Source organism: Anopheles arabiensis, chromosome 3, assembly GCF_016920715.1.
Source record: "Anopheles arabiensis isolate DONGOLA chromosome 3, AaraD3, whole genome shotgun sequence".
NCBI classification, from domain to species: domain Eukaryota; kingdom Metazoa; phylum Arthropoda; class Insecta; order Diptera; family Culicidae; genus Anopheles; species Anopheles arabiensis.
In genome coordinates this window covers 107,354-127,347 of record NC_053518.1, presented here as the reverse complement: position 1 = coordinate 127,347, position 19,994 = coordinate 107,354, and the positions used below count along the sequence as shown (strand labels likewise).

The 19,994-nt window shown below is 45.9% G+C and overlaps 1 protein-coding gene across 4 annotated transcripts; it reads right to left on the bottom strand.

The window, feature by feature from the left end:
• Positions 1-1,473: 1,473 nt before the first annotated feature.
• LOC120904106 (coiled-coil domain-containing protein 170) lies at positions 1,474-7,250 on the bottom strand. 4 transcript variants are annotated; one of them, XM_040313868.1, is made up of 11 exons: positions 5,915-6,655; positions 5,485-5,788; positions 4,490-4,540; positions 3,679-4,423; positions 3,432-3,613; positions 3,198-3,368; positions 2,971-3,135; positions 2,773-2,886; positions 2,570-2,707; positions 2,137-2,442; positions 1,474-2,076 (listed from the first exon to the last, which is right to left on the bottom strand). In XM_040313868.1, exons 3-11 carry the CDS (start codon positions 4,535-4,537, stop codon positions 1,645-1,647), a joined length of 2,301 nt encoding a protein of 766 aa, XP_040169802.1. In that variant the 5' UTR covers positions 4,538-4,540; positions 5,485-5,788; positions 5,915-6,655; the 3' UTR covers positions 1,474-1,644. The 4 variants fall into 4 exon arrangements, with proteins under 4 accessions (XP_040169802.1, XP_040169800.1, XP_040169801.1 ...); XM_040313866.1 differs by lacking the exons at positions 5,485-5,788; positions 5,915-6,655 and adding an exon at positions 6,702-7,250; XM_040313867.1 differs by having other exon boundaries at positions 5,485-6,655.
• Positions 7,251-19,994: the final 12,744 nt, after the last annotated feature.

Genomic DNA, 19,994 nt, shown 5'->3' with positions numbered 1-19,994 from the left:
CGCATTTATGAGATGTGTCCATCTTACCCGCAGTGTGCGTGTTTTATGTACTGTCTTCATTCGCTGGTGACCTTGACGCTGAGGTAAACGCGTAAAGCCGGTATCGAACTTTTAACGGTGCCTTTATTAATGTAGGGAAAAGCGGGCCAAATGAGCATGTGGGGCAAAATGGGCACCTTCTATTTAATCAATATTTCACTACAAAGATATATTCCAATGCTCAAAATGTATGCATTGGAGTGGTCTATGAATACCATGTAAGTTTTATAACCCTTATTGTATTGTATTTGTCCTCACAATAATGGTAACAGGCGCAGCTTCATAAGATTCGATTTTGTAGATTGAAACATGTAAAAACTGTTTTAATTATGATAATATATTTTTGGAAGAATTTTAAGGACTTTCCTGAACAGCAAAACAAAAGATAGGACGAGAATACATTTCACGAAACGTGCTCAAAAGCATACACCATTAACTAAGCGCAGTTGTTGTGGCTCAAATTGCCCCAGTCTTTAGACGTTTCACGTTTTGTTTACATATGCCCACTTTGCCCCAAGGTTATGCCCATTTTGCCAGCGTGTCAAAATAACTGCTCATAAAACATCGACTTTTATTTTACATTTTTTTCATGTGTTTAAATATTTTTAGGCTATGTGGCAATCTTAATCCATCCATAAATGATGGAGGCGTGTAATAATGTAAGAATAATTTGTGTTTATATGGCATATTCAAAGGAATATTCAGTACACTGCTTGATATGCCCATTTTGCCCCGCTTTCTCTTATTTATTCCGTGCCGGTTCTGGCCAGGCCATTCGCGTGTCATGCCGATAGATGGTTATGAAGCTATCAAACAAGCGCAGGTGCAGGTGGAACCCATGTTAGTAAACAAAATTGTAACATGTTCCATGCTTGATCAATCTTCTTAATTCCATGCATGGCAGCAATATGTCGCCGGACAAACGGCGCTCCACTGTACTACTTTACCCATTCTTTCTTCTACGAGATTGGTACTCTTACCTTCTTGATTTTAGTTTTTGTGACTAAAAAAGTCATCAACTATCTCATTAATAAGACTCAGTGATAAAGTAAAAAAAAAAACAAATTTGCACTAAAGATTCAAGAAATCAGTTCTACTTACTATGTTTCGTGTGCGGAACTGTTATACCCCTATACCCCTCCTATACCCAGTCCTATATCCAGTGGCGGTTTAAGACGCGTGGAGTCCCTAAGCGGACACACGAATATAAGCCTTTCTGAAGTGTCTAGTGAGAAGACATAAGAGGAATTATGGACCAGAGAAAGATTAAGAAGCAAATTTACTTGTGAGCGGGGGGTGGGTTCCGTTTCTCGGGGCCCACGCGGCCGCCTAGATTGTGTGCTGTTTAATCGGCCCTGCCTATACCCACTTTGGGGTCTTCTAACATCGCTCCCACGAAAAGTCATCAAAACGAAGCTAAACAAACACCAGACCTTAAGCATAATCTTGCCAAACAGTATTACTTTTGCTGTATTTCTTTGTAATCCATCCAAAAACGCTCTTTTCGAAAACTTCTTCTTTCGCTGGCAGTGAACAACTGCGTTCTGTCGTCGAATACACGCTGTGATGTTTGGGTGGTGGCCGGGATTCTGCCTCGGCAGTGAACTAATATTTTTTATGAAAATCAAAATCATCCTCAAAGTGATGATCGTGATCATTAAATCCCGAATCAATGTAGCGTCGATTGTGAACCGGGCTGGAGCTAAGCGGACGACAACCGATCGATTGCGATCCGGCAGCACCAGATCCGCCTCCCGTCAATATGTCATCGTACCGGGACACGTGCGCCTCACCCGATGGTGAGGAGGAATCGTACCGGCGGTTGGATAGATTCGACGCACTGTGGTGCCGATGATGACGGTGATGATGACCGTGGTCGCTGCACACCGATTGCAGCTTCTGTAGAATTTCCGAATCGGCACAGTCCGACACGTGCAGCAGCTTCGCGACCGAGGTGCGGAAGACCTGCAGCTGCGACAGTCGGTGGTTTGTGTCGGCCAGCTGCAATTTCACACGCGACAGCTCCTCCCGAAGATGCTGCAGACAAATTTGGGATGAAAGAAGGGCATTTCCCTTTGAGAGAGCTCCACTACCTACCGACATTGCATGCTCGTCGCGCACACGGCGATCGTGTGAAGTTTCCACCGCGGATCGGGCACGCGATTTATACGAGGCCAACTGTCCAACCAGCCGCTCCCGTTCCGTTTCGAGATCGCACAACCGAGCTTGCAGCTCGTCACACTTGCGGGCCCGCTCGAGGGCAGTAATCTTGTACTCGGAAGCTTCTGTCAACTGGTGCTTCACTTCCGCCAGCTGGGCCTTCACTTCCGCCAACTGCTGGGTGGTTCGTTCGGCTTGCTTCGAGTTCTTCCTTGCCTTGTGCATAGCCTCGTCCCGCTCGGTCTATCGGAGACAAAAGACAAGCGAACGAAAGATGTGTAATTACTGCATCCCGAGTCTCTGGAAAAGCGACGCAAGCAATGAAACCCCCTGGATCCCTCTAAAATTGTGTTTGAATATGATCGTGTACTTGTAATGTGGCTTTCCCCCTTGCGTTATCCTCCAGCAGGGCAATCTTGCGCCGCAGCAGCTCAAGATGAAGATCGCGTCGCTGGATCTGTTCCTTCAGTACGCGCACCTTGCGCTGCATATGGTACAGGGTAGAGCTCTACAAATGAAATGGGCATGAGATGCTGGGTGAAATGGTCGCACAAAGCAAAGGCACAATCATACTTCCTTCAGTGGTAGATCGGTGCATGAACGCTCGCGGCGTATTTTTGACGCCGAATGGGAAAGCGAGGTGTGATGATGGTGATGATGGTTATGGTTGATAGCCTCCCAGCAGCTCTGCAAATGGTGAGCACATGCGGGTGATACATGGAACGCATGTTATAACTGTGACAAAGCCGTGACAAAGCAAGCTGTACTCACCTTATCACACGTGCCGTGGATATGATGCTCGTGATGGTTTGCCAGACGCTCCGCACGTTCGAGCAACGTTTCGCTGAGGATCGTTGTGTCACTGCCCGGTGCAGGTGGTTCCGTGCATTCACTCCAGCAGAGTGCTCTCGCCAACCGTAATAGGTACTCGCTCAGCTGAAAATTCCTCAATAATTGTACTATTTTAATATCAAATCTAGCCCCTCTGCTCTCCTTACCGTCGCGTGTTCCGATCGGAAGTGTTGCAGTTCGTGGCACGCTTTCTCGAGCCGATCCTCCAGATTCATCCGGTGCTGCTCCTCCCCCTTCAATCGGCAGGCACTAGCTTCCTGGTGTTCGCGATGCTTAGCAGCTTCCTGGTGGTGTTGTTCACGAAGCTGGGAAACTTGCTGAAACAGACTTCGAATATTAGCAAACGCGTGTAGTTAGCTATCATAACGCAACATGCTTACATCATGCAATGCCTGGCTATGATTGGTCAGGTCCCGGATTTTGTCCCGGAGGTTATTCTCACATGGTTCGCTGACTCCTACGATCGTTGCAATCGTACGCAGGAACTGCAAGCGCTCCGTCTGCAACCGATCATAGCTATTCTGCAATCTGCAGCAGCGTGACTCAAATCCTCTCAATTCCTCTGCAACATGTAATAAACAGTGCTGTAATATTGAAACTCTTCTAAGTACAAAGCATTACCCTTACCTCTCAGTTTATCACCGGTAACTTCACATTCAGCCAACCGATCGCGCGTCACCTGCAGATCACGTTCTGCCTGTCGACACCGTCCCTCTAAACCCTGCGCCAGTGACTGCAGACCCTCGATCTGTGTGTGAAGCCGAGTCTTCTCCGCCGAAGCAGCCGCCTTCGTACTCAACAGCTCCGATTCGGTCGAGGATAGGTTCTCACAGGTACCGGCCAACTTTGCCCGCAGTCTCTGCACTTCCGACACCGTTTCGCCCGTCTTGGCAAGCACACATTCTGGCGTCAGATGAGCACCGTCGCACACATCCACCCCCAGCACCAGACAGAGTCGTCGCACCAGATCCTGCAGCTGGCAACGTGCCTGGTCGCGCAACCCTTCCTCCTTCGTTAGCTCACACTGCAAACGGTGCAGCTTTCCGCTTAGTTCCTTGATCTTATCCTCTAGGTGGCTCTTGTCGCGGTGCAGTGTGTGCATGACCGTTTCACTTCGGCTGTGAAGTGTCTTTTCCCGCTGCTCGGCCGCTGCCAGTCGTTGTTGCAAGGAACCGATCAATGACGTCTGGCGAGCACTTTGGGCACGCAAAGATTCACACTCACTTTCTTTAGAACACAGCGAGCTCTTAACGTCCGACAGTTCTGCCATAAGCCTGTCTCGCTTGTATGTCGACGCGGCCAACTCGCTCCGGAGCGTTGTGGCCAGATCGATCGAGTGTGCCAGATGATCATTGCAGGATGGTGGAGGTGGCTGAGAGTGAAATAGGAGCATTAAAAGCTGATCAGTGAGATACATAACCGAGGCCACAATACTTACATGATGGTGATGATGTACTGGAGAGTGGGGAGTGTGATGTTTTGGCATGTTCTAGAATACCCAACCCAGAAAAAAGACCACAAAATGCAAAAGTTTTCACAAAGCTCACGTGCGACCGAATTTCTTTACTGACAAGTTCAAAGCAAGATAGCAAGACCACGCATGATCCCCGAAAAAACTTTGTTTAGTACCACTAATCGTAATCTGTAGTACACAGAGACCTTACACACCGCAAACGAGTATGCTTTGGTTTCCGTTTCTACATTAAACAACCTGCTGGAAAGCGAATCTGCCAGTCGATGCTGACATTGGAAAGGGGGCAGCGGAAAAGCAGAACGTGTATCAGGAATCAGGATGTAATTTTTTTTTATTTGTTTATCAGAGCTAGTGCCAGTGGGGTGGATAGGGCTCTCTTCCCACGGTTGTCCTCATTCAATCAAGCCCATCACCGCGCGCATTCGTTCTAACTAACAAACCGACAATGGCGCATTGGGTTTCCCCGTTCTCGTTATTTCTATTCTAGGTCTGAATGACCTACTTTTTTGCAGGCCTGTCTGTCTAGCTGGCTGAAAGCAGAGCACCCCATTCAATGGCAGTAAACATTATGGCGTTCGAATAGAGATCCTTATTAAGAAGAACTCGAACATACTTATATTCTTTCGAATTTTATTCTATGTTTCATGTCCTGTTATGGTTTTTCTTCCAGAAAATAATAGATTTTACACTATCTCAATTTGGAACCATAGGACAACAACCCAAAGAAAATAATGGTCTCGTAATTGACCAAACAACACAATTCAGTTCATTCCTTTGCTTCATTATCACGTTTTTTTACGAGGATCGAATGATATTTTAGCATGCTTTTATGAAATATCACTGTTATTTTATTTGTCAGAACATAACACATTTCCTCTTCTTCCATAACTCCGAATCCACACTCAATATTCGATAATTACAAATACGCTATATGAAAAATAATATTTCTTTGCACTTACTATTTTCCGAACGAAGGAAGGGAAGGACTTCAATAACAAAACATTATCTTAAAATAATCCGGTAACAGCAACATAACACAAACGGTACATTTAACTTTTAGTGTCACTTTCACTTTTGCGCTCGAATCGACATCCGCTTGTATGCCGAGGTCGTCCTTCCGTTGTACTCATTTCAGTTCACTACTCCCGCATTGCACAACCACACTCAAATGCATGCAGTACAACCGATGTTCATTCTTTCTTATCAACACCTTTCTTTCGGTGCCCCCTGTGATCGTTAGAATTTTCCAGTGACACAAATCCCCTTTAAAAGCAATAACACATAAAAACGTTCAAAAAACTATGCACTTTTCCGCAACACTTCCGGACGCCATAACGTCTCGCGAAACAATTGCAGCAACTAGCGCTTGGAAAAAAGGGTGAAAACTACCTGAACTGTTGCAAACCTGTTTTGCATTGAACTACGGGCTGCCGTCACAAAATTGCACGTTATCAGCACGACGCTCCGATGTTGAAGAAAAACGCGTTCACATTTTTCCACCGTTATGAAACGGAAGGAAAAGCTGACGCCTCCCATTGTTGGCGCTCCAGTTTGCGCCCAATTCCGATGGTAACCTCTGGGGAGGGAGTTTGAAGTTTGATTCATATTATCGGATTTTTGCTTATGCCCGTAGGAACGCCATCGTGCTCAAACCATTGTGTTGGAACCTCAAAGCCTTACTTCTATTCCATACAGAAGGAGGCAGCAGTTTGTTGTGTTCCCTAAACAATGGCAATGATGTGTCGGAATGGGTAACTGCCTACGTACTGCGTTTTATTCCAGAACAAGGTGCCTTTTTTGCAACGATTCTAATCGATAACCGCGTGTACTATCTCAAATGGAGTCGGCTTCCGGCGGACAGTGGAAAGTAACCTAACAAGCTACCATCTCCATAGTAACCAGCCTTCTGGCGAGGTCTTTCCAGTTGTTTGTTGTTAGCATTGGGATTGTCTTTTGTTCACTAGAATCGGCACAAAGGCCGCATTGGCAATTCCTCTTTTGTTATTGGGAAGGATATAGATTTATTATTCAACAAAAATACTTATTTAAACACATACCAAAAGCTATATTTTCCGTATTAGGTATATAAACAGGCGTTTATACACTTTGCTATCATGTTATATAAATTTTTCCGGAATTGAATGTATCTAATCACATTTTCAAAACCATGTATTACCTCTTCGCCGCAAAGTATGTCGAATATTTCCCAATCCTTTTCGCTGTTTCCTGTAGACTCATCGTCACCTTTGCCGGACATATTGTGCACCACATTTACATTGTATTCAACGACAAGACACCTTCGTTATTTACTATCTTTTCCACAACTATAACGTGTATCGATAAAACCAACTTTAGCTAACTACTTTCACTCTAAACTGCACTTTAGTACTGTATTGCACTTTTTTTAAATCTTGCACTAAACCAATTTCTACATGTGGTTCAATCCAAAAATCAGCGCTATATTAAAACTGATTCCAGGACGGAAAACATCAACTATAAACATCTACAACTGTGTCCCTGCAGACAAACGTGTCCCAACGTGTGTGTATACTGTGGCCGCTGCTGGAAAACTTGCTTGACAAACAAACTAATAAACAAACTACCGAACCCCTCAAATATACTTTCCTGGCATGGCAAATGTTCACCTTTCACGAATCGACAGAGGGATCCACCCACACGTCGCTAGTCGTAGTTTGTTGGGTCTAATGGATCCGAAGCATTCCGCTGCTGCTGCGCATCCTACGCCCTAGCTTCCGGCCAAAGTCATTCCGATGACGCATACATATGGAATTCCAACCCCCTTCGTTAGTTCAGGTTGCAATTGGAACCTTCGGAGGCAAAGCTTCATCCCGCTTCAGCGCTCGGCCCGGCGGGGTTTGTTGATTTTTAAGAGGGTGTTTCCAAGGAGAGCCTTTTGGAATAACGATGGAAAACGGACGTAACATGCGGACTAAATTGATCTTGATTCAGTCTGGATTTGATCATGACGATAGGAATTCCATACTACTTTATATTATTTACATATTACAATATTACTCGTTTGACGATAGGAAGTCCATATTACTTTATATTACTTACATATTGCAATTTTACTCGTTTGAAATAAATTTTAAGGACTATTTTTATATGCAATGAACTGTTCCTTCCTCATAATTTTACAAAGCACGCAACTGGGGTTGCAACAAAAGAAACAGAGAAAGCAGCACAGAGCCAGAGCCAGTTTAAGGACAACCATCGACAGAAAAACCGGTTGTTTCCTGTTACTCATCCACATTCTGTTAAATAAACTCGTGTCGCCACTCAAGGGCATTTCAGGGATGGATGAAGAAGTTGAATAAAGAAACCCAAACAAAGCTGAACGAATGGAATGGAGGGAGAAACCAATAATAATGACAAAACCTATCCGATCCCGGGGCCATTGCAAAGGACACGCAAGTGAGCACGGAAAGGAACGAAATTGGGTAGACAAGGATTGCTTTACATATACGCGCGCGCCCAAACCTCGAAAAGAAGCCCTTTGAAATGCTACCTTCCAGCGGGGCTGCATTCCTGTTCGGATGATACACTTTTGAAACACGCCCTATTTCGGGCGAATCGAAACAACCAAGGGCCCTTCGCCCGGAAAAGGGCTAGCCTCGTAACCATTCAAAACCGTCAAGATGGTTCGCCGGGGGTTTGAATGGCAAGCAAGCACAAAAGGGAGCCGAAAGCCAATTGAGATTTAAGAAAGAAACAAGGACGCGCCCTTTGTACCACCCTTTTTTTGTAAATAATTTTGGCGCTAAAAAAACCTTTTAAACCAGGGGAAAGTTGTCCGGCCATACAATAAGAAGGGGAGGATAGGTTGAATCCCATAAGAAGATTTACTCGTCGATGCACTTCCCGGCCTGCATGCGATACTATTCCATTCGTTACGTTCGCTTCAACCGTATTAAACAGGCGCGTGTTCGCCCAACAGCAGCAGCTGTCGAAACCAAAACAAACGAATGGAATAGGATTGTAAATCGTCTTCAAATGCACTGAAGCACTTGCAATCGTGCGCGCAGTCCGTGCAGTGCGCGGGCTTTTCTTTTCCCGGCAAAATGATGTGTAGGGGTGAAGTGAAGCGAAGAAGAAATCAAAAAACCCTCACACGCTGTTCTTTTTTCCCTAACAAACAGAAAGTACACACACACAGTCCCAGTAAACAGTCAGATCTTCCTCTCTCTGTGCATGGCTTCTTCATCGAAAGTACATTTCAAAATATTCAAAATAAATTACACGCATTCCCCTTGCGGGACTGCTCTTCGCGCGTGCTTACGCACATGTGCGGGAAGAGAGGGGATGCGCATCACTATCGTGTACCGAGAGCACCCCTCCAAGAAGGGGGTGGAAAATCAACACCTCCCGCCACCGAGTCTCGGCCGTCGAGGGGAAAACGAGGAAATAAAAACGTGTTTACTTGGATTGGCGCGAAAGCGAGAGCGAGCGTTTTTTGGGTGAGAATGAAACAGATGCACACAGAGCCCATCGAAACTGGTACGTGGCTCATGATCCGCTAGCCGTTGCTCTCAGCAACCTTCTCCGTTAGGAGATGTTAAGGTGAGGAGAGAGTAATAAGAAAAAAACGAAAAATCTCAAGAGCAGCATCTGAAGACCCGGCTAACTCTGCGTTATGCTGCGATCCTGTGAGAAACCTGCATACACGGAAGACCAAAAACGGCAATCGGCGATCATCTTTCAACGTATATTGTCGCCTTCAGGCTTCCTTTCCCCAGGAGCCCTTTTCTGCTTAGCGGCGATATCTTTCTTCATTCTCTATTTTCCATCCTTTCTGCATCGTGCGCGTTCCCTTGTATCCGCGGGGGTTATGTTTCATTCCCTTTTTTCTCAGAAGCTATCTGTGTGGAGATGTGTTTTTTTGCCCTTTCTAACATCTCTATCGCATCTTCTAGAAGTAATCGTTTCTCTTCTTTTGTTTCCCTCTTCATTCGTTCGTTTTATCACATGAATCCTTCGATTGGATGTACTTCTCTGTTTTTGTCGAATATGTCCAATATACGCGAATATACGCGAAAATAAAATTCCCCTTTTCCTCACCCCCCTTGCCCCGAGTACTCACACATATACCCCGGGACCAGAGAAAGGACGAAAGAGGAGCGTATTTTTGTCCAATTCTTTTACGAACGCTACACGTGTCCTACCAAGACCGCATGCGAAAAATAATGTGTTCCCACGTGCACATCGAACCCAAAAAAATAGGAAATAAAACGCACCACAAAAAGGAAAAAAAACGAAACACGCCACAACAAACAGCAGCCGCGTGGCGGGGTGGTTTATCATGATTTTATTACTTTTTTTTGGCTCCCTCTTGTCAGCGATGGCATTAGCAACAGAGGGGCGCTATGTTTAAGGAACGGAGCAACAATTGTAGGGGAAAAACAGCCACCTTTTTTCCTTTTTGTTGTTTTTTCTGTCACCTTACAAGCCCATGGAGTGTGCAACAGAAATTTGCTAGAAATGGCGCATGCCTGTTGGGAAATAAGGAGAAGCGCAATTTTGTTGTTGTGAGTGTGTGATATTGGGATGAAATGAAAGGGAAAAAATATGGCATCGCTTTATTTCATCCACAGTGATGAAATGGACAGAGAGGAAGGAAACGCATTTCAGCCAATGCATAGTTTTACAACACTTAGTTTAAAATGTACAAAAAAAAACGAAATACTCTTGTTAATCAGTAAATTTAAATATTGAATAATCGAATAATGTAAAATAGTGTGTACTGCTTAATACCAAAATAATCTAATTCAATCAGTTACGGCATCATCAAATTATTTAACGCATCATATTGCGCACGATAGGCACCAGTATCAGCGTACTGCAACTGCATCGATTAAGTCACCAGACCCAGGGGATGTAACACCCTAGCAGAGTAATCCACTGGAAAAGCGAGGAAGAAATGGGGTGGAAATCCATTACATCGCACCTGGAAGGGGAAGTTCAAGTAATTGTAGCCGGCGCTTTACATCAAGTACCAGAACTGCATGCAATGGGGCGTACTGCAGCGCGTACTGCCGTAGGTTACTGCGAAACTGCAATGGTGCAAGCGTGTGCTGCAGTGAATGAGTAAGCAAGTAAGAAAGTGCGGGCCTTTTCGGTGCGGCCACAAGAAGATGCGTTCCTGGTCCAATGCACCAACAACTCCGGTGGCCCGGCTGTACAAAGAAGATGAAGTTGAAGGTGGCCTCCGAAGGTGTGTGAGTGTGTGTGTGTGTGTGTGGTGCCCGCTGGCAGTATTTTACACTTACACGGTTTCTCCCACCAAGGAAGGAAAGAATGTGCTCGAATGTGCAGCGAAACAACAACCCATTTCACTCGCACGCTCACCCACCGAGAGCACACGGCGTGCTGAATGCATCTCATTTTCCCCTTTTATGTGCGTGAGCAGGAGGTTCGTTCGCTGCTAAATCGTCTCATATGCGCCTGCTGGGAGGCTGTGTGTGCTGTTGTGCGCGATCACCATATCTGGTTCAGTGGAACATGAGATGAAGCCAAACAGCATCTCAAAGCGAACTTGGTACCAGGGCCCCAGCCTCTCGTGCAATGACGCTGCGCAACGGAAAGATCTACATCTCTCTTCTCGTCCAGCCTTTTCACTCAAACGCGGTTGTACAAAACGTCTTGAAGATTTGCTCTCGTGTCTGTGTATGCGTTCTTCTTCGGTATCTGCGGTCGTTTCCTTGGCTGTGCTCTCGGTTGCCATGGTGGAAAGAGGAATGTGAATATGTTTCAACAGGGGCGTACGCACGGGCTGTACATTTGAAACAGTTTTGCTGATGATGCATGAAATGATGACTGAAATGACAACGTTTAAATAAAAAAAAAACGAAGTTTTACTATTTTAAAATAATATTTCGTTGGAATACCACTTACAAGTAACCGCTGTACAAGTAACATGTCATTGGAGCAGCTGAACAATTAATTTAAATATCCAGCCATTTTAAAGCTCCCTTTTTGTGTCTTGGGTTTAAATGGCATCCGTTGCTTGTTCCCAATTGCCGATTCAAAGCTACCAAGCACGCAGCAGCTAAGTTCGCGTGTGCCGTTGTAACGCAAGCTTCTTTATCTCCCTCTGTCTCGTGGCAAAAGCGTACTGTTTGCGCCCAAAAGTAGCCGCTGTTTTCGTTTGCTCCCACCACATGCACAACGGCAAGAAAAGAGCGTAAAGTGACGCGGCAACAACGCGCGAATGACGCATACGCCGGGGCTGCTTTTGCGCAACCCTCCTGTAAATGCTGCCATCCTAGTACCGAGACCTCTTAAATTCCACTTGCCGAGGTCTTTAAATGCTTTTGTCGTAGGGAGGGGGGGGGCTGTGCAACTTCTTAGTAGCTCGCGATAACTCTGCTTCCATGTAACGCATGAATGTGTGTGCATGTGTGCGCGCGCGTCTGTCTCCATCCCCATCAGCTGTCAGTTTCGTAGGGGTTTTCACGCAGAAGGCAGCGCGCGCAATGACTCAATGCAGCTGCGTATGAAAGTCGACCGAATGCGGGCACCATACGTTCGAGGGGGGTTGCAGCATTTTTTCCAACCCACATCAGTGCTCCCCCATCCATTGATTTGAGTTTTCGGTCACGCTCAATTCACACAACACAAAATGGATCGGGGTGGTGGTGCGCATTGCTGTGTACGACGTCGCATATTGTGGGGGCACATTAAACATCCCCCCCCCCCCCCTTGTGCGCAATATCAGTGCCGCCGCTCATTCATCTTTCGGGGAGTTGCTTTGCTCTTTTGTTGTGGGAAACGAATGGGAGTTTCTTCGTCTTTAATCACTCCCCTTTCCGCGAAGGTGAGCGAAAAATAACGGGAAACACCGATTCGATGGCGAATCGGGGTTGGCCCATGTTCGGTTTTTGCACCTGTCCGATTTTGTACAAATCAGGTAAACTCCGCTCCACCACAGTGCCAGGATCGGAGGCACGTCAGGAGGTCGAAAGCCATTAGCCACCTGGTGGCTCCTATCTACCTGTCTCGTTATTAGAGCCTCCAGCAGCGTTGTGTACCTGCGCATACCTTGTTTTTTTTTTTTGCTGCTCGGTACCCCCTGTACCAGTCGAAGCCTACTCGATACATCTACTTGCGGAGCTTTCGGCGGTTGGTACGCGTGTGTATGCATTGAAAAGTTTCTCTCGCGGCGTGACGATTGTTTTATGTAGTTAATTTATCGTTTTTATGTTAAATTGCCTCAAAGTGTTTTTCATTTCAAATGGACGTTGTGCTTCTTACATTTTATATTAATATTAAACATTTCTATATTTTCCTTGTCTCTTCTCTATACAGTCTTTCCCAGAGTTACGCGACACTCGAGTAACGCAAATTTTTAATTTTGACACTGTATATTTCAAATCAATACAATTTTTAGTGCATAAAAGCACCAAATTTAATCGAATGGACGTCCTGTCGAGAAAAAAATCAGTATGTTTTTTTTGAAAACGTGCCAGCTAACAAGCACATATTCAATACTTGGTAAGGAATCGAAGTTGTGTGTTGAATAATATCTAGTTAAGTGATTACTGCAGCCAAATATTTGCTAAATATAGTATAACACATACATGCCATAGGCGATAACTGTAACTCTCTAAAACTTATTCCATCAACTTGTCAACACATTGTAAGGCTTCGGCCTGTGGGCTCTCTTGTTTGCTACAGCAAGAAACCATTGCCTGCCACAAACACGAGATCAAAAGCCTTCCCCTACTAGGCCTACAGCGGAATCAGCAGCTTCTCGTTCGGAGGCTTCGGTTTTTAGGGTTCTTTTCACATCTTCCATGGCCAGCACCAACCAGTACTACCTGTCACACCCACAAACACGCCTAACCGAACAGAGTCTGGGCAGAGCGCGTTTTGTGTACACCGCTACCCCAAGAGTGCCAGCGCAACTAGCGTGCGCTACCTACTGCCATGCCTTAGATCCTGGCCCCATAGTGAGCCCAAAACAAAAGGGTTAAACGCCGCCGTTAGGGCAAATTGGAGCATCTTAGCCAATCAGAGCGCACCGTTTCGCTGGCGCTCCCCACTGGGCAGCATGCCTTCTATGTGAAGATGTCCGCTCTGCGGAAGTGTTAAGAGGGAGAACGGACCACCGAAAAGCAACCCTCGCGGTAGGGAGTGAGAAAATCACAGAAAAAGCGGGGTGGAGAAAAATCGAGCTCGTGAAAGACTTTCCCCAACCTCCCCAGCAATCGAGCGGAGGTGCAAAAAAACAATTCCCCTTTTGGGCCGAGCCAAGCAGCACACGATCTTTCGTAACCCGTTCAATGTTTTTTGACATTTGCACCAGGGTCGCAGCATCCTTCAGCGGACGGCTAGGTGTCTTACCTTCCCTTACCCATTTTGGCTCCATCGTGTGTGGCACTGTTCTGTCTGCAAAAGCAAAGGACTCGAAGCAAGGGACAAAACAAACCTTTTTCCATTTTCTACCTGGCTTGCCTCCGGAAGCGTTTCCCTCATGATGCTGTTGGTCGCATCAACACATCAACTCAACTGTAGGCCCGGTTTCCATGGGTTTTTCCCACGATGCGTGCGTACAGGAGCCATACCACGGAGCGCAAATCGTACTTTTGTGTGTGTCGAAATCTTTACCCCTATGCATCAGGGCGCCAGCATACCGATGGAGGACACGCACGTGCCGTGACCACACCTACAAGCTTAAAAACACGTGTACGTCTTGCTAAGGCACAGACGGTGTAGCTCTCATTCTGCCAAACGCTTCCTACAGTCCTCGGGTTGCCAGTCGGTGTTTGTTCTTGTCCAAAATAGGTTACTCCCTCCTTCTTTCCAAACACTTAATGGCGTCCGCTGGTGGTGTGTGCACACTGTTGTACTACACTCACCTGCGTGATCTGCGCAAATTTTCACAGCAATAAGGCAACACCGCTCGATCCATCTCGCTGCTGGGCTCTCTTCTCCCTTCTGGTTCTGGTTTGTTGCTGTGTGCGGACGAAATACAGGTTGATCAAGGCGAAATGTTACCACGGTGCCAGCAGCCGGTGGAGGATGTTCTGCGACATCTAAGGGAGAGAACACATTTTTGTGTACCAACCCTCCGCGGCTACACGCTACGTGCCACGTTTCTCCTACCTCACATGGGTTCAACGCGTTTTCCGTCGATTGGATGTTCGCAGCGTTATTCGTCACGAACAGTTTGGGGGAAGAAAATTGGACAAAATGTAGGGGAAAATGGACAAAACCCTTCTCTTTCCAACAGTGCGCGAGCGACCGAGCAACCTCACTGCTAGCAGCGAAAGCGGTGGAAAAGCCGAGAAGGAATGCAGAACGAATCGGCAAGGCAAAATAGATTTGTCAAAATGTATGCTCATACACCCGTCTCATAGCCGTTGTCAACATTCAGGCGCAAATCGTGGTGATTTACATTAAGTAATAACGTGTTGAATCATTAATCTTATGATATTCCCAAAAAAATGGTGTTCAATAGGAAATTGCCCTTGGAGTGTTGGACGAAATATGTTTCGTCGAGCAGGGTTCAATACAAAAATGTCAAGGTCAGCTATCATTGGAATATTTGGTTGGCCGCATCCATATCAATAAATGAAGTCAAAATTTCTAAAGACAGTAACAGCATTAAAGCATTAATTCTATTCACTTGTAGACGACCTTTCCTAAGTATCCTGAAATTCTCTTTACAAAAAAAGTTCTTATATTATTTTGCCGTGATATTCGTCCACTCACCGGAAAGGCGTTCCCCATTCGAAACTTGCTAATCGAGCCATCGTAGCCAAACGCGTTCGAGCGCGTTGCGTATGTCCGACAAATCAAATCAATACTCACCCTAGGGATGTAATTTATACCGGGGTGGAAATATTGTACTACAAGCTCCGCCTAAACTATGTTTGACTGAGCACCTGCTTACCATCGTGAGCTTTTGTTTAAAGGTAAAAACAGTAAATAACCTTTTCGAGGAATTATGTTCTATTATTCGTGACAGTTCTTTTAATAAAACCAGGTACCCATTGGATTTTCGAGCTATTCTCATTCAAAATAGAGCTTCTACGTAGCAACAGCACTTTAGAACAGTTCTGTATACCTGTTCCATGCTTTAAGCCTCCCTTTATGACGGCTCATTTTGTGTTATTCTACGTTTAAAAGGTCCTGCTTCCCTGCTTGCCAGTCTGAAATACCGGGCGTTACCGTTTCAGATTTCAAATCGGCCACGGCACGACGCTCAATTTGCAGCCTATTTTGTAGACCCACCCTCTCGGCAAATGTTCAGCGAACCACACACACTAGCACAGCAGGAAGTGCTGCTACTACCGCCAGTATCCTGCACCGGCCTACTACCTCTAACGCACGGCACCCTCTCGAGATGGAAACACGGTGCAGTAGAGACGCAAAACGAAGCGAGGAACCATTTTTCAAACGCAGACACACAGAGAATTTCGTTACACTCCCACAGAATTTCGCCAACCCGGCCCCGTAATTTTGGCGCTTTGATTGGTGTTGTGTGTGCAAAAAGGCAGACGATAGACAATGATACACATTTTTTCTACCCCATCGAGACAGCCCATCATCGCTATCCCCATTGCGATTTTTCGAAAATTGAAGTTGAAAAGGCAGTTGTGATGGGGAAGAGGGGGAGGGGGATAGAAGATTGTTGCATATGGTGAAGCATTGTTCTTCCCTTTCTAATTAAAAGTATCAATCCCAATTACGGACGTGCCTAACACACCAGCAGCAGCAGGCTCGAGCGCAACAAACAGAGGGTAAGCGCGATGGATTTCGGTGTTGCGCTCGTACACACAGGCAGGGGTTGTTAGTGGGAAGAGTCAACCGCAGAAGAACACGCATCGAATCGCAAGACGGTGTTGGCGCACCACGCCCCGGGAACGCTCGGCGGGTTTGCCCGAAGTTGTCTATCTTTAGTTGACCACGCCGCCCGGGCCAGGAGCGCAGCATCCGGAGAAGGTGCACCGCCCTCCTAGGGGTTGCCCGGTAAGCGATAGAAACCCTTAAAGGTGTGTGGAGATGTAAAATAAGAAAAATTAGTTACAAAATTATCTTTGCGGTATAGTACATTTCCTTTGGTTATAAAGTTATAATAAATAATAATCACATGATGGTAATACAGGTGTCCCCCGAGATACGACTGTATTTGGGACCGAAAAAATGTCCCAAAGCAAGGCGTAAGTCGAAAAAGTCGTATGTCGAATATCTGTCAATGTTAAGTTTATAACCGAAGTTGAAAAGACAAAATCTATGCTATTGTGATTTTTATTTGCAACAATGTTTGATAATGTATTAATTTTACAGCAAAAGTCGTTTGCACGATGCAAATATAGAAGATCGGGTAGTTATAGAATCTTTGAAAATGTGTGTGTAACGGTTATCAGCACAGAAATTCAAAAAATAAAACAATTTCTTGTCACTGATAACTTTTCACTGTCAAAATCAAAATCGTCGTATCTGCGGATCGTCGTAACTCGAGGGGGTCGTAACTCAGGGGACGCCTGTACAGTCCGAACTCATTGGTTGAACTTTGATTCCCTGCCAACTATTGAATATGTGCTTTTTAGTTGGCACGATTTTCCATACAAAAAAATCTGAAATTTTTCTCGACATGCCATGAGATTTTTGTGAAATTTTCAAAAATTTCGTTGATCTCGCAAATTTTGCATACAAACGTATGCTTATTAATTGAACTGTCAAGCCAACTATTGAGCGTTCAACTGTTGAATTCTGACAGTAATCACATTTCTTCACGCGAAAAACGAGCCATGCCATAGGCTTCTTCTTCTTTGGCTCAACAACCGATGTCGGTCAAGGCCTGCCTGTACCCACTTGTGGGCTTGGCTTTCAGTGACTAATTGATTCCCCCCCATAGCAGGATAGTCAGTCCTACGTATGGCGGCGCGGTCTATTTGGGGATTGAACCCATGACGGGCATGTTGTTAAGTCGTACGAGTTGACGACTGTATTACGAGACCGGCTCAAGGCCATAGGCTTCCCAAGCGACAAAATCGACATGCTTTCTCGCTCTCTCAGGTTTACTGATCTATTGGGTAGAATGAGAAAGCATGTCGATTTTGTTACTTGGGTTATTGTTATACTAATTTGAATTCAGCTACTCCATATCCATTTTATACGATACGATTTTATTATTTTTCTAACGCATTAAGTGCAATCTAAAACCTTCTATTGATTCTGGACAATGTTCTACCCATCCAAGGGTTAACAATGTCCGTTTGCAAGAGACGCGCACAGCAGCTTGTGTAACTTTCAAGTGGAAGGCGGTACAGTTGACTGCATCTCTTTCGTTCGCGTACCTTTTCCCGCTTCTATCTATCTCACCACTCGGATCTTTTTTTTTCTCTCTCTCCTCCTACCCCATGGAGCGATGGAATAGTAGGCTGGCTGGCTGCAATCATCATCATCATTATCATTTATGTTTCCTCGCACAGTTGCGGTGATTGCAGCCCTTGTGTGCACTCTTCTGTGTGCGTGCGCGTTTGGGGTGGGTTTTTGTCTTCCTTATTCGTCCACTGCCATTCGTTATACACCACACCTTCGAATCGAGCGAGGTGTTGTACAACTTTACGACTGTGTGAAACGTAAAATCAAAAGTGTGTGGCCAGCGTAATAAAAATGAACCGACTATGTGGTGCGGTTATACAAATTAATGGGGTTTGAGTCTGCAATCGTGTCATAAAACCACTTTGTTTATTACAGTTTTATGATTTACGTTTTAAAAATATTAAATCAAAAGGCACGTAAATGACACATAGAGTGGAAGATAGTGAGCCGGACTGAATCAGTAGGATGGAAAAATGTACCAGTGTCAACTATTCAGTGACCAATTATAAATCCCTCATCAACTTCGTTCAGCACACAGACAAAGCTCAACCCTCAGCCTTCAGTTCCAGCGACACGAGGCGTGACTTTTTTTGCCTGATCCTCCCTACCTCGTTTACAAAGACTACGGGTACAACGCGGATGCGTAGCGTACCTTTGTTGCGTGGCAATGGGATTGCTTTGCGGAGAAAAATTGCCACGCCGATTTCCACCGCCCGTCGGCGGCGCGCGCAGGCACCATGAATGTCTGTTTTGTGGCCACGGCCCCCTTAATATGTGGGCGTGTATCGAACGGCGACCGAATTGCAGCTTTGTGAAGTAGCCTAGGCGAACAGGGTCTCGTGGCGGCAACCCGAGCGTAGCCCGAACAGCACAACAGATACCCGGTGCGCTTGCTGGAAGGTTGAACGCAAATACCTATACCTAGAGTACTATTTACAATTTACAATTGTATTACTTTAAATCCATTGAAGTGCCTTGGCAAAATAAGCGCTGCGAGCGTTACATTAAATATTGTTTGCATTATTGCGATGCCGGTTATCATTTCAATTTATTCTTCTGCGACGCGTCGTCACCCTTGGCCATGCTGGCGCTTTTAAGAACGGGTCATAGAAAAGAAACCCGAAAACCATTGCACTCTTCTATCTTCTGGCGTTCGCGCGCGTCTTGAAAACCGTTGCTGGTAAAGGCAACCCATCGTGCTGGATGGTGTGACGTTCCAGGAAAATCGTTTCCTTTCGTTCGTTCGCGGCATTGCGATACAATGCGGCACCGCAGGAATGGGCGGCCAGCGTGGCGCAACGATTGTGCGCTGTTTAGCCGGGTGCAGTGTCACTGGTTCATGTTTTAGTACATCGACCATTTGGGGGTTTAAACCCCGTCCTAATGGTCCCAGTTGTTTACTGTATTTCCTTCGCTGACCGAAGCAGCCGTCACATTAAATTCTAGTTTGGTGATTTTATATTGCTTCAATTCGTGGAAAAAGGCTGCCGCTGTACTATCGGAGATAGGGAATTTAAATTTCAACACTCGATCCTGACTGGAACCGTCTGTGTGGCCTTCACCGTGGCACACCGATTGTAGTGCGGTCTACTAGGCTAGCATGGCTCGATGAAAGGTGCGCGATATCGAAGAGAAATCGAGAAAAACAGCACGCCACAAAACACACAAGCACACAATCATCCCTTCCATTCTATTGTCGTCCATTCTCCACCACCAGAGAGTCACCCCCGAGGGTATCGTCTGACCAGCCAAGGAGCTGGTAGGCCGATACGAAGAAGGTGGCACAAGTTGCGCGTTCTGCTGTGACGATGACCAAAATGTATCTTCGTTTTGCCTGCCTCACAACGTATTCTTCTCCGCCTCCTTGTTCCGCTCTTGCTGGCATCACCGACTCACGTGGGACATACGACCAGAGAGTGGGCAGTTCGGTTTCCACGAGACAAAACTCCGCTTCTTTGGTTATTTTTACTGAAGACGCAATGGCGGCGGAATGGTGGTGATGTGTTCCAGCCTCGTCTTAAGTGCCGAGGGACAGGAAAACAGATCGATACTCACAAACCGTTGACTGCGCAAAACCCGACTTCCCGTAGCCGAGCCGACGTCTGTTGCAGGAGGG

Excerpts from the sequence above, each read along its gene's own strand:
- LOC120904106 (XM_040313866.1), bottom strand. The coding sequence starts at position 6,782 with ATGTCCGGCAAAGGTGACGATGAGTCTACAGGAAACAGCGAAAAGGAT. Across the intron at positions 3,136-3,197 it reads TCCGATCGGAACACGCGACG|CTGAGCGAGTACCTATTACG; the intron begins GTAAGGAGAGCA and ends AGGAATTTTCAG. Across the intron at positions 2,443-2,569 it reads GGGGGAAAGCCACATTACAA|ACCGAGCGGGACGAGGCTAT; the intron begins GTACACGATCAT and ends TGTCTCCGATAG.